The sequence below is a fragment of the Rhinatrema bivittatum genome, chromosome 6, assembly GCF_901001135.1.
Source record: "Rhinatrema bivittatum chromosome 6, aRhiBiv1.1, whole genome shotgun sequence".
Taxonomy (NCBI): domain Eukaryota; kingdom Metazoa; phylum Chordata; class Amphibia; order Gymnophiona; family Rhinatrematidae; genus Rhinatrema; species Rhinatrema bivittatum.
Genome location: NC_042620.1, coordinates 143,768,855 through 143,782,042, shown reverse-complemented (window position 1 = coordinate 143,782,042; position 13,188 = coordinate 143,768,855). Strand labels below are relative to the sequence as shown.

General features: G+C 45.2%; 1 protein-coding gene across 2 annotated transcripts in view; it reads left to right on the top strand.

The window, feature by feature from the left end:
- The window catches only part of NEMP2 (nuclear envelope integral membrane protein 2), an 81,297-nt gene that overhangs the window by 48,613 nt on the left and 19,496 nt on the right, over positions 1-13,188 (top strand). For both annotated transcript variants that reach the window (XM_029606032.1, XM_029606033.1), the window contains exon 5: positions 1,376-1,469. In XM_029606032.1, the coding sequence (XP_029461892.1) occupies positions 1,376-1,469 (94 nt within the window). The remainder of the gene's footprint in view (positions 1-1,375; positions 1,470-13,188) is intronic.

Genomic DNA, 13,188 nt, shown 5'->3' with positions numbered 1-13,188 from the left:
TTAGGACCTGAAGTTTATAAAAGCCCTCTTTTGTGGTGGTGTTAATGAATTTTTTAAGGTTCATTCTGGAGTCTAGGGTGGCTCCAAAGTCTCTCACTTGACTTACTGATGGTATGTTTGTGGTGCTGGCTAGTGGGTTATTATCGTTGGGGGAGATGACCAGAAGTTTGGTTTTGGATGTATTGAGAACCAGGCTGAGGCTCGTGAGAAGGATATTAATAGCGTGGAGGCAGCTGTTCCAATAGTTTAAAGTGTCGGAGATGGGATCCTTGATGGGGATTATGATCTGCACGTCGTCCGCATAAATAAAGTAGGTGAGATTGAGGTTTTTGAGTAGTTGGCATAAGGGGAGAAGATAGATGTTGAATAGGGTCGGGGAAAAGCGAGGAACCCTGGGGCACTCCTTGCTTGGACGCTATGGGGGAAGATTCTTTGTTGATTATTTTTACTTTGAAATACCCGTCGCTTAGAAAAGATTTTAACCAGAGGAGTGCAGATCCTGAGATGCCTATTTCCATCAAGCGGTTGATGAGGATTGTGTGGTTAACTGTGTCAAACGCAGCGGAGATGTCTAGAAGAGCTAGCAGGTATGATTGACCTTTGTCGAGGCCCATCAGGATGTTGTCCGTTAATGAGAGAAGGAGAGATTCTGTGTTTCTGTGTTTCCTGAATCCGAATTGTGATGGATGTAGAATGTCGTGTGAGTCCAGGTAGTCTGTGAGACAAGAGTTGACCAGTTTTTCCATTATCTTGGCTATAAAAGGTAAGTTGGCGATTGGGCAGAAGTTTATAGGGTTGGATGGGTCCAAGTTGGTTTTTTTTAGTAGGGGTTTCAGGGAGGCTGTTTTTAAAGCGTCCGGGACTGTTCCGTGAGTGAGCGAACAGTTTATGATGTTGGCCAGGGGTTTGGCGATGGTGTTTGGGATTGTGAGAAGGAGTTTACCTTCCTTGGTACAGAATACTATATTTTAGTCCTCTGCATTCACCAGTAGTATTTCAGCCTACTCATTTTAAATCTAGTTTGAAATGTATGGGAGAATTTGTACACTGTTAGAAAATGAATCAACCAAGTAAACAGTTCTAGGTTCATTGATATTTTATGTGGAATCAAATAGTCCATGACATGATTTTGCTATGCAAATGCAGAATTTGAGTAGCAAGTAACAGCCCTGCAGTTTTACTGATTTAATCACAGGAACATCTGTATCTCAGACAGTGAAAAAGTGAGCAACAGAACTGAATAACTCTAAATGTGGCACACATTTTTTTAGTGTCTGCCTCACAAAATATACATTGATGAGCAGTAACTGCTACTCAAAAATGACATAGTAACATTTTCTCTGCTTAGGATTATAAACTGTTTGGTTCTTCACAGGAGTGCTACAGTCTATTTTTCAGCTGGAACATCATTGGGTATCCTTGCTACACTAGTCCTCCTAATGTTAATACTTAAAAGATTTATTTCAAAGGTAAGTTTTATAATTATTTAAGTAAACAAAAACACACAGTAGGGTATGTATTGTGCTCTAACAAAATTATGTTTTTGTTATTAGTTAGGTCAGGACAGCAGGGGAAGATATCTCTATTCATAAACAGAGTGCAGGCTGCACAGGAGACTGAATAATGGTAGATTGGGCAATAATGAGCATATAATGAAGCATTTGGAACCAGAACTCATTAGCTGTCTAATTACCCTATACATGAACCTGAGAATGTGTGAGCTGTGATTTCTCACGACCTAAGGGCAAGAAACCAAAAATTACTGCCCACACATCTGTCTCTACAGCACTTCATTTGCATACTTTCTGAAACACTTGTTGTTCTTGGCTCTATAGGATTCAGTGGAGAAAACCTCCACACTAATATGGTAAGGAAAAAATGCTTATTATAGAGCAAACATTACCATCAGTGACCTTGAAAGGTACCAAGCATCATGTTCTGCAGTTTTTACATGCAAATATGTAGGTAAACCCCATCTCTGCCATCACTAAATTTGATGAAGAGTAGCCCTGGCCATAACTGAGTACCATGCCTGACTCAGATGATTAAACATACCTTCTGTGAGTTCAATGAAGTATCACTCTACATTTACTACTACTACTTAACATTTCTATAGCACTGCACGACATACTCTGTGCTTTACAAACATACAAAAAGACAGTTCCTGCTCAATAGAGCTTACAATCTAGTAAGACAAATATACAGGACAAAAGATAATGTTAAGGAAGTCAAACAGCTCAGCTAGGTTTAAATCAGGGCAAAGTAACATCAGAAAAGTAGAGTTAGAGAGAAAAGATACATGGCATGCCACAGGGCATCTTCAACAGACACACTCCTGATAAAGAGGACAACCAAGCATTGTCACAGCTGACAAACAGTACAAACTTTTAATAGCTAATGATTTCATCAGCTATGTCATATCAACTGTTAGGATTTGCAGCACTCACCCGATCTCAATGCGGCAGGAACACCGCTGAATCCAGCTGCCATGCAGCTGTGACTGGCCTCTCCGTAGGCATGCGTGTGTGAGTGTATGCATAATATTCGCGCAATGACGGGAAGTCCCCGAGTGGCAGCTCTTGATGACATCAGCGTCTTGATGTATATGTACTCAGGCCCCACAGTAGTTCCTCACGTCAGCAACAGGTCTCCTGATGTGCCTTGCTAGTCAGTGCATGTTGCCTTGTTCCTGTGTACCTACTTGTTTTTTATTCTGGTTTTCCTGCGTTCCAGTTCTGCCTTTGTTTCCTGCCTTGCCTCATCTTTGCCTTGCCCAGCCTTGTTCCTGTCTCCAATGTTCCACAGTCTTGTTCTGTCTTGTTTTGTCTTGTCTTGTCTTTCCCTCCCTTGGCCTGACTTCCTGGATTCTGACCTCTGCTCTGGTCTTTGACCATTCTTGTTTGCCCTGACCTCGTTGTCTGCTGTCTGCCCTGACCTCCATCCTGTCTACTAGTGCTCCTTGTCTGCTGCCTACCTTGACCTCTGCCTGGCTTTTGGACTCTTGTTCTTGCCACTACTTAGGGACTCATCTAAGACATGCTGGCCACCAGAACCCAAGGGCTCAACCTGTGGAGAAGCCGGCTGGTATAGGCGAAGCACTAGTCATTCCTACCTCAGGGCACATCCACCAGCTGACAGGGTGGGCCTAGTGGGTTCGCCCGCTAGGCTGCGCCAATCACCCCTTGGCACACAGGGTCCACCATCATCTGATCCTTTGTTGGCGTTACATCAACATTTACATATCACACATCTTTCAGACAACATTTAGCTGAAGTATTGTTATGCTGTTCAGGCTCTTTGGGATACTACACCTGCAGCAGCCCCATTTCCATACTCTGCTTTCTTCTTTGAACTCTTCCTCTACAGCTGCCTCCTTTGGCCAGAAAGACACCGCCAAATACATATTATGTAACATGCAGCACACGATGAACATCTTGCGGACTTTCACTGGCACAAGGGCAAAGAGGCTTCCAATATTGTCTACAGAGTGTAAATGATTCTGCAGTAGCCAAAAGGTGTGCTCAGTCAGGGATCTGGTGAAGCACTGGGTCTCGCTATACTGTTCTTCAGTACTAGATGAAGGATGTTAGTAGCCAAGCCAACAGGGGGTAACCATAATTCATTAACAGCATTGGGGCACACTATGAAATGCTAGAAGTTATGAAGATATCACTAGCAACACAGAAGACTACAGTAGTTGCAGCACTTACTCAGTAGAATCTCACCTCCTGGATCCTGAACACACATGCAAATGTATTTGCCTTACTGCATAAGCATTATGGCAAGAGCCAGAAAACTTGGCCACCACATCTGTGACCAGTAAGCAATGATCACAGCAGGCCTGAATGTTCATTGGGGTGTCATGGTTCCTTTAGATAGCTTCCTGGTTTTTTGAAGGAAACAAACCTGCATGAGTACAGTCAATAGCCCTGATAAAATTAAGGAAGTAAGCTATGTCAAAGAAATCCCTTTCTACTTCCTTCTTTTCCTGCTCAGTACAGAAAGACTGGATATAGTTAAGCATGTAGGCAAGCATGGCCTCTACAAAATAGTTGATATAGAGGACTAATTAATGCCAATTGTTTCCTGCTTTCTTCTAAAAGGAGCCAGTAGACAGATAATGCAGAGTGGTCATTACTTTCACCTGAACAGACCAGCTGTGAGAATGATCTATAAAGGGAGGCCATTTGTCCACACAACTCACAGAATAGGAAGATGAACTCTGGTCAGCCTGAATTTATTTAGGCAATCACTTTGCTGCCTGGGGCTGCAAATTTTGCTGTAGAAGGCTTAGTATTTCCTATAACAGGCATATAAAGTAGATGTAGTCTTAGAGACACTGAAGTGTATCTCAAATGCCAGAGCTATCTTAGTAAGACCAAGTAGAAAGGAAAGCATCTCCTGCTTTGTATCCCTTTTTATCCAGGCTCCTTCCTCTAGTGGGCCGTCCCAGATTAATTCTGCCAAAGGTTCTGCAACCATCATGGTACTGACTCTTTAAAAGCAGCAAGAGAGGGATCCAAAACTGAACTTTTTTCCTTGATTCAATTTCAGTGGAATCTTACAGAGTGAAAGAAAAGAGGTTGGCATGGCCAGCTCCTAAGATTTTCCAAGGGAGGGGAAGAAAAGATCACAATGTAACCCCAATATTTATAAAGGGCTCCAGGGGCAATCACGGAAACCATAGACCAGTGAGCCTGACTTCAGTGCCGGGAAAAATAGTGGAAACTATTCTAATGATCAAAATCACAGAGCATAGAGAAAGACTTGGTTTAATGGAACATAACATGGATTTACCCAAGGGAAGTCTTGCCTCACAAATCTGCTTCATTTTTTTAAAGGGGTTAATAAACATGGGGATAAAGGTGAGCCAGTAGATGTAGTGTATTTGGATTTTCAGAAGGCATTTGACAAAATCCCTCATGAGAAGCTTCTAAGGAAACTAAAAAGTCATGGGATAGGAGGCAGTGTCCTTTCGTGGATTACAAAGTGGTTGAAGACAGGAAACAGTGGAAAAGGGTAAACAACGGAGTGCCTCAGGGATCTGTACTTGGACCGGTGCCTTTCAGTATATTTATAAATGATCTGGAAAATAATACGACAAGTGAAGTAATCAAATCTGCAGATCATACAAAATTATTCAGAGTAGTTAAATCAGAAGCGGATTGTGATAAATTGCAGTAGGACCTTGCGGGACTGGAAGATTGGATATCCAAATAGCAGATGGAATTTAATGTGGACAAGTGCAAGGTGATGCATATAGGGAAAAATAATCCATGCTGTAGTTACACGATCTTAGGTTCCATATTAGGAGCTACCACCCAGGAAAAAGATCTAGGCGTCATAGTGGATAATACATTGAAATTGTCGGTTCAGTGTGCTGCAGCAGTCAAAAAAGCAAACAGATTGTTAGGAATTATTAGGAAGGGAATGGTGAATAAAACGGAAAATGTCATGATGCCTCTGTATCGCTCCATGATGCGACTGTCCCTTGAGTACTGTGTATAGTTCTGGTCACCACATCTCAAAAAAGATATAGTTGTAATGGAGAAGGTACAAAGAAGGGCGACCACAATTGTAAAGGGGATGGAACAGCTCCCCTATGAGGAAAGACTAAAGAGGTTAGGACTTTTCAGCCTGGAGAAAAAATGGCTGAGGGGGGATATGATAGAGATATTTAGAATCATGAGAGGTCTAGAACAGGAAAATGTGAATTGGTTATTTACTCTTTCAGATAATAGAAGGACTAGGGGGCACTCCATGAAGTTAGCAAGTAGCACATTTAAACCTAATCATAGAAAATTCTTTTTCACTCAACGCACAATTAAGCTCTGGAATTTGTTGCCAGAGGATGCAGTTAGTGTAGCTGGGTTTAAAAAATGTTTGGATAAGTTCATGGAGGAAAAGTCCATTAACTGATATTAATCAAGTTGTCTTAGAGAATAGCCACTCTTATTACTGGCATCAGTAGCATGGGACCTACTTAGTGTTTGGGTACTTGCCAAGTACTTGTAGCCTGGATTGGCCACTGTTGGAAACAGGATGTTTGGGCTTGATGTATCCTTGGTCTGATCTAGAATGGAAATTTCTTATGTACTTATTTTTCCTCTGGTTGGAAATAATGGGAGGTATGCAGGTGAAAGGGAGGCCATCCGAACTCTCAAGAGTAAGTCTTATTTGATGTAGAAACATTGAGGTTGATTTTCAAAGGATTTGTCCAGGAAAAATTTGAGTTTCCTGGGTAAATTCTGAGATTTGAATTTCTCACCCCTCTCACCAGCAACATTTTAGCTGGCTAAAAAGAGGCAGGGTGGAAGATGTTCTGGGAGCATGGATAACATTTATCTGACTAGCACCGATATTCAACGCTAGCCAAATAAACGTATCCGGGTAGGTCAGGTTGGAAAAATTACAAAGACCATAAGACCTGCCATGCTGGATTAGACCAAGGTCCATCAAATTCAGCATCCCTGTCTCTGCCAGTGACCAGTTCGGGTAACAGTACCCAGCAGATCCAAAAAGTAGGTCTATTTCTTTTGTTCACTCCAAGGAATAACTGATGGCTTTCCCAAGTCTACCTGGCTAATAACTGTTTATGGACCTTTCCTTCAGGACCTTGTCCAAACCTCTTTTAAATCCCGCTTTTCTTAGTGTATAGACAGGTGAATCCAAAACCGGTGTGTTATGCACTTCTACCAGCAAATGGAGAGGGAGCAAAGCTGACATCACAGTATATATACTCCTGCAGTGACATCAGCCCGCCAGTATTTTCTGTCTCCAGCAGATGGTGGGCATGCATCTCCCTATTGGGGATTACATTCATTTTCTTTTTTCTCCTTCTTAAAAACTTTATTTGCCCCACTCTCCTGTAGTGATACCATATGGTCCCTCTCTCAGTTGAGAATTCCTGAAGTGATTTATTGGAATTTCCCTCAGATGACTGCCTTGGTCCAGTAGCTGGTTTTCAGCTGGCGTGGACTTAACTGTAAAAGACAGCTGAAAGGCAAGCAGGTGCAGGAAACTGAGTGTAGTGGTGACTTTATATGCCCTCTCCCCCCACCGCAGGAGACCAATTCTGTACTCAGCCAGGACAGGCTGAGCTCAGGAAAAGTAAAAAAAAAAAAAAAAAGTACAGAGAAGGATAGAGATTTCTCCTTCCTCCAGCTTCATGCTTAGCGGACTGATTTGACATTCATTCCCACTTCTGGGGGAGCTCAGTGGATGTGGGCAGCCTGGAGATTGAGCAGCCTTTTTGACTAGGCCCTGCTCCTACATTTATCTCTCTTCGCTGTGTGGTGGGCTGCTGCAGTGTTTTTGTGTGTTTTCCTACGTATTAGGCTGCCCTCTTCAGGCCCATCGGTTCATGCGAGTGCATCTGGCTATCTGTCCAGTTTTTTGGGCGCCTGGTAGGACGATTAGTTGAGCGCCTGGATGGACATGCAATTGATGGAGATGTCTGTTTGGGCACACGCTGTGCTATACACAGTCTGAGCGGTCTTGAGGGCGCTCATCTTTTGAACGCTCATCAGCGCACAGACTTATACACTTAAATTTTGGATGCCTAAATTTTTGGATGCCTATTTTTTGCAGTGCAAATACAGCTGGATGTACACTTTTCAGTCGCCTGTTAGTGCGTACTGTCAGACTAATGTTGCCTACATCAAAGAAACCTAATCACTTTACCCTCTATTCTGCTTGTCATATTCAGGCAGCTCAGCCTGGCGTTTCCTTTAACTTGAGTCAGCGGGGGAGGGTAGTTCAGTGGGTACAGGACAGGTGCCTCCTGGTGTTGGCATGGATCCTCCTTGAGTGGAATTTTTTCAAGGATTGCCATCTTTTCTTCAGGCGCAGTCCTTGGCCTCGACCATTCTTACCAGGCAAGAGGCACCGGTGCTAAACTCCTGCCTAATCAAAACTGTGGGTAAACATCGGTGTATGCCTAGTTTGGCAGCCGGTCTTCTCGATAGGGATCTGTATGGCACAGATGATGAAGCCGATTCTTACTCCCTGGAGGATGGGAAAATTCCTCCGGGATTGGAACCATATAGAACTATGTTGTGGTTCTTTCATAGAGATGTTATCGGCTCTGATTTCCCAGACATTAAAGATGCTGGGAGTACCTGGGACTGAATCCATGCCTGTGCCAAAGAAAGATCCCATTTTGGTTTCTTTGCGTAAAGCCTCATGTTTTTTCCCTATTATGGAGGCCATTCAAGAATTGATTGATCTTGAGTGGGGCACCCAGAAGCTAATTTCAAAGGGGACAAGATTTAGAAGGACTGTTCCCCCTGGATCCAGCTGCAAAAGAACATTTACGTTTTCCGAAAGTGGATGCACTTGTGTGTGCTGTCACCAAGCGGACAACTATTCCCATAGAGGGAGGAGTGGCCTTGAAGGATGCTCACAATAGGAGAACTGAGGCCATCCTTAAGCAGGCATTTGAAGCAGTGGAAATGACTTTGCAGATCGCTTCTTGTTGTTCCCTGGTGGCTCCCTTTTGTTTACTTCTCTCACAGGAGGTTGATGAATGTGGGGTGACTTCCAGGGCAGTGATGGAGTCAGCAGCTGCATTTTTGGCAAAAGCGGACTGCGATTTGGTCCGCACCTCAGCCAGAGCTGTGGCTTTGGTAATAGCAGCCAGGCTTCAGTTATGGCTGAGAAATTGGTCAGCCGATGCAACATCCAAGGCTAACTTAAAAAAGTTACCCTTTAAAGGTTTGTTTTTGTTTGGAAGTGAGTTGGAGAAAATGGCCAGTAAGTGAGGTGAGGTCCAGATTCCTTGGTTGCTGGAGGACAAGAAGCAGATGCCACTCTACTTTAGCATGAGAGGTTGTGCTAGGGGATCCAAACGTTTTCGATCCTAACAGAGGAGCGGCCTTTCAAAGGACTCAGCCTTTGGGTAGGTCTCAGTCCTTTCGTTCCAGACAGCCCAGATGGAGTGCAGGCTCATGTGGTGGACACCCCTAAGCCTCCCAATGAAGGTGTGCCAACCCACCCCTGGGAACAGGAAATAGGGGTTCGCCTCTCTCTCTTTTATCAGAGGTGGGTCGAAATCACATTAGACCAGTGGGTCCTGGAGGTGATACGAAATGGATATGCCCTGGAGTGTCGCATTGTTCCTTGGGACATGTTCATGGTGTCTCCTTGCAGAAGAGGCAGGCAGTGTAATGTACATTGTCAAGGCTCCTCATTCTGAGGACTGTGGTTTCAGTGCCCACATTTCAAGGAAACATGGGCCGATATTCCATTAATTTTGTTGTGCCCAAGAAGGAGGCCTCTTTTCATCCCATGTTGGATCTCAAAGGGGGTCAATCGTCATTTGCAGGTGACATTTTCACATGGAAACTTTGTGCTCAGTGATAATGGCCTTTGCAGTCTGTGGAATTTCTGACATCCTTGGATCTGTCTGAAATATACCTTTTGTAACTTTGTGCAATGGCGTTGCAGTCTGTGGAATTTCTGACATCCTTGGATCTGTCTGAAGTATACCTGCATATCCCATCCAGCTAGAGCATCAACATTTTATGCTTTTCACAGTTTTGGGACATAATTATCAGTTTCAAGCACTGCCTTTTAGTTTAGCCACTGCGCCCAGAACTTTTTCCAAGGTTATAGTGGTGGTGGTGGCAGAGTTGAGAGAGGATGGGATTCTGGTCCAACTGTACTTGGACAACTGGCTGATTCGGGCCAAGGGTCTAGAAGAGAGCCTCCTGGTGTTGCACAAGATGATCTCCTTGTTACAGGAGCTCAGTTGGGTGGTGAACTTGGCCAAGAGCAGTCTTCAGCCATCTCGGTTATCTAAAGTATCTCGGTGTTCAGTTCGATACAAAGCAGAGCAGGGTGTTCTACCAGAGGGCCGTATTCAGAAGTTGATGACACAGGTGCGTCTGTTGATGAGCACAATATGCCCAACAGTGTGGTCCTATGTACAGATCCTCAGATTGATGGCAGCGACCCTGGACGTGATGCCGTGGGTGAGCTCACATATGTATCCTCTTCAGCGCTCCCTGCTGTCTCATTGGAGCCTACAGTCTCAGGACTATTCAATTCGGCTTCTCCTGCCGATGGAGATTTGCTCTCATCTTAAGTGGTGGTTAAAAGTTGATCATCTGAGATAGGGAGTTTCCCTAAGCTCACTGGACTGGATAGTACTATTGACAGATACGAGCCTCCAGGGTTGGGGGGGGGGGGCTCATTGTCAGGAGCTGACAGTGCAAGGGCACTGGAGTGCAGAACAGTCTCTCTGGAGTATCAATCGGCTGGAAGCCCGTGCAGTCCGGTTGGCATGCTTGTGATTCGGTGACCAATTGCAGGGTTGAGCAGTCTGGATAATGTCAGACAATGCAACAACAGTGGCCTACATCAATTGGCAGGGAGGAACAAAGATGTTATGGTTTTGAGGTGTTGGAGTGGATTCTTGGGTACTGTGGTGATGACCACTCCCACGGGGAGGAGTCCCGTGAGGAACCGCAGTACTAGGCTAGACTCTATACACGCAGACACAAATAATTGTATTTATTATACAGCTCGGTGGTACTGCCCGGGGAGCGGGCAGCAGTGAAGGTAACCCAGTAGAAGCAGTCCAGGGGTCCTCAGCAGAGGAGACCAATCTCACGATCAATTAGATGTGGACAGCGCAGGGTGGCAGAGGCAAGTCCCAGATGTAGACTCTGAACGCTGAAGCTGAAGGTGAGACAGACTGAAAGGGTTAGTACTCACAAAAGTAGAAGCTGTATTGATGAAGGTCCTGGCAGTCAGAAGTAGTGCATTGTAGGCACCAGAGTAGGGAGAGCAGGCCCTCGAGGAGCGAGTACCCGATATCCTAGATAGGTACTTGAAAGAGAGCATAAGGGCCCCCAAGGAGCGGGTACCCAGGTTAGCGATGAATTACCCCGAAGGGCAGAGAAAGAGCTTCCTGCGGCGGCAAGGAAGCGGCAGAGCAGCTTAGACCGGAGGCATTCTAATCCTTGCTAACTCAGTTTGTTAGCAAACGAAGGGCAGGTTAAATACCAGGATGTCGTGACGTCACTCGGAGGGAACGCCCCCGAGGTTCCCGCCATGATGTGGATAAAGACGTGGGTGGCGTGTGCATGCGCACCCTAGGAGGCCTTCAGGAAATCATGGCTAACGCCGTTGCCCGTCCGGGGACGCCGGAGAGAGCGGCATGAAGACACGGCAGCAGCCATCTTCCCAAGGCTTAAGGAGAGAGAAGGAAGAAAGATGATGCACCGATGGAAGCAACAGAAGAGCCAGCAAGAGTCGCAGGAAATAGCCCAGCTTATGGAATGTGTGGAAGTGCATCTTCAGGAGATCTCAGCTTTGCACATTGCAGGGAAAGACAATGTAAAAGCAGATTTTCTCAGCAGAGTCTGGATCCAGGAGAATGGGAATTGTCAAATGAGGTGTTTCAGCTAATAGTGGATCGCTGAGGCCTTCCCCATCTGGACTTACTGGCAACTTCTCGCACTGCAAAGGTTCCTCGTTTTTTCAGTCACAAGAGTTATCAAAAGTCCTTGAACATCGATCCCTTGTACGGGAGTGGCTGGAAGGTGAGATGCTGAACGCCTCCCCCCTCCCCCCACCCCCTGTGGCCCTTGTTGAGTAGAGTGTTCCGGAAAATCAGGAGTCACAAGGGGATGGTGCTTCTGGTGGCACCAGATTGGCCCAGGAGATCATGGTATGCAGATCTGCGAAGGCTTCTGGTGGACTCTCCCCTCCAGCTTCTGGTGCACAGGGATCTGCTGTGGCAGGGGCCTATTCTTCACGAAAATCCGTCTCAATTTTGTCTTACAATATGGCTCTTGAGAGGGCTCGCTTACTGAAGCGTGGATATTCTACTGCAGTGATTGCCACCTTGCTGCAAGCAAGAAAGTTTTCCACTTCCTTAGCTTACATGCGGATTTGGCAAGTGTTTGAGGCTTGATATAAAGATTGAGGGGTTGTTCCTTTTCAGTCAAGATCCCGCTCTTTTTGGAATTTCTGCAGGATGGATTGAGTAAAGGGTTGATGGGTTGATGGACCCTTGGTCTGACCCAGTATGGCATGTTCTTATGTTCTTATGTAATTCCTTAAAGGTATAGGTAGCGGCTCTTGCCTGTTTCAGGGGTCAGGTGAATGGTGGACCCTTGTCAGCTCATCCAGATGTGGCTCGTTTCTTGAAAGGAGTGAAGCATCATCTTCCTCCCTTGCGGTTGCCAATGCCCTTGTGGAATCTTAATCTGGTTCTGGATTTTCTAGTAGGTCCTACTTTTCGACCAATGCATAACCTCTCCTTGTGGTTATTGATCTTGAAAACATTTTTTCTTGTGGCAATTTGTTTGGTGCATAGAATATCCAAACTGCAGGCTTTGTCTTGCCAGGATCTGTTCCTTCAAGTGACTCCGGGAGCATTATAGTTGCGTACTGTTCCTTCCTTTTTGCCAAAAGTGGTTTCAGATTTTCACTTGAATCAGTCTATTTCCCTGCTGTCTCTGGACAGGGTAAGAGATCTAGAGGAATATCGCCTTTTACGGCTCTTGGATGTAAAAAGGCATATCTTGCGATATGTAGAGGTTTCTGAATCTTTCAGAAAGTGGACCAGCTGTTTATTCTCCATGGTGGAAGTAGACAGAGAGAGCCGGCGTCGCGGGCTACAATAGCCCGCTGGATTAAGGAGGTAGTCACAGCCATGTATGTGGATTCTGAGCAGTGTTGCCTAATCAAGTTAAGGCTTATTCCACTGGGGCTCAGGCAAAGTCATGGGAGAAAATTAAGAGTGTTGTCTGCCGTTGACATTGCCAGGCTGCAACAGGGTCCTCCTTACACACTTTTTCCAGGCATTATCACCTGGATATGCAGGCCCGGGAGGACGCAGCCTTCTCACATGCAACTTTGACTGGACCACAGGCAGCCTCCTGCCCTGTTCAGGATTAGCTTTGATACATCCCACTGGGTTTTGGATTCACCTGTCTGTACGCTAAAAAAGGAGAAATTACTACTTACCTGATAATTTCCTTTTCCTTAGTTCAGATATGTGAATCCAACTTCCTACCCTTGGCTGCTGGATGGTTGTACTATGGTCGTCCTGTGTGGCTGTCTGTTCCAGGGATACTGGTAAGTGTCTATCCCGTCCCTAGATTAGTGTTATTAACTCTTTTTGTCTGAGCTTGGTGTTTTCCTATTGGCTGAGTGCTGGAATGGTTATCTGTT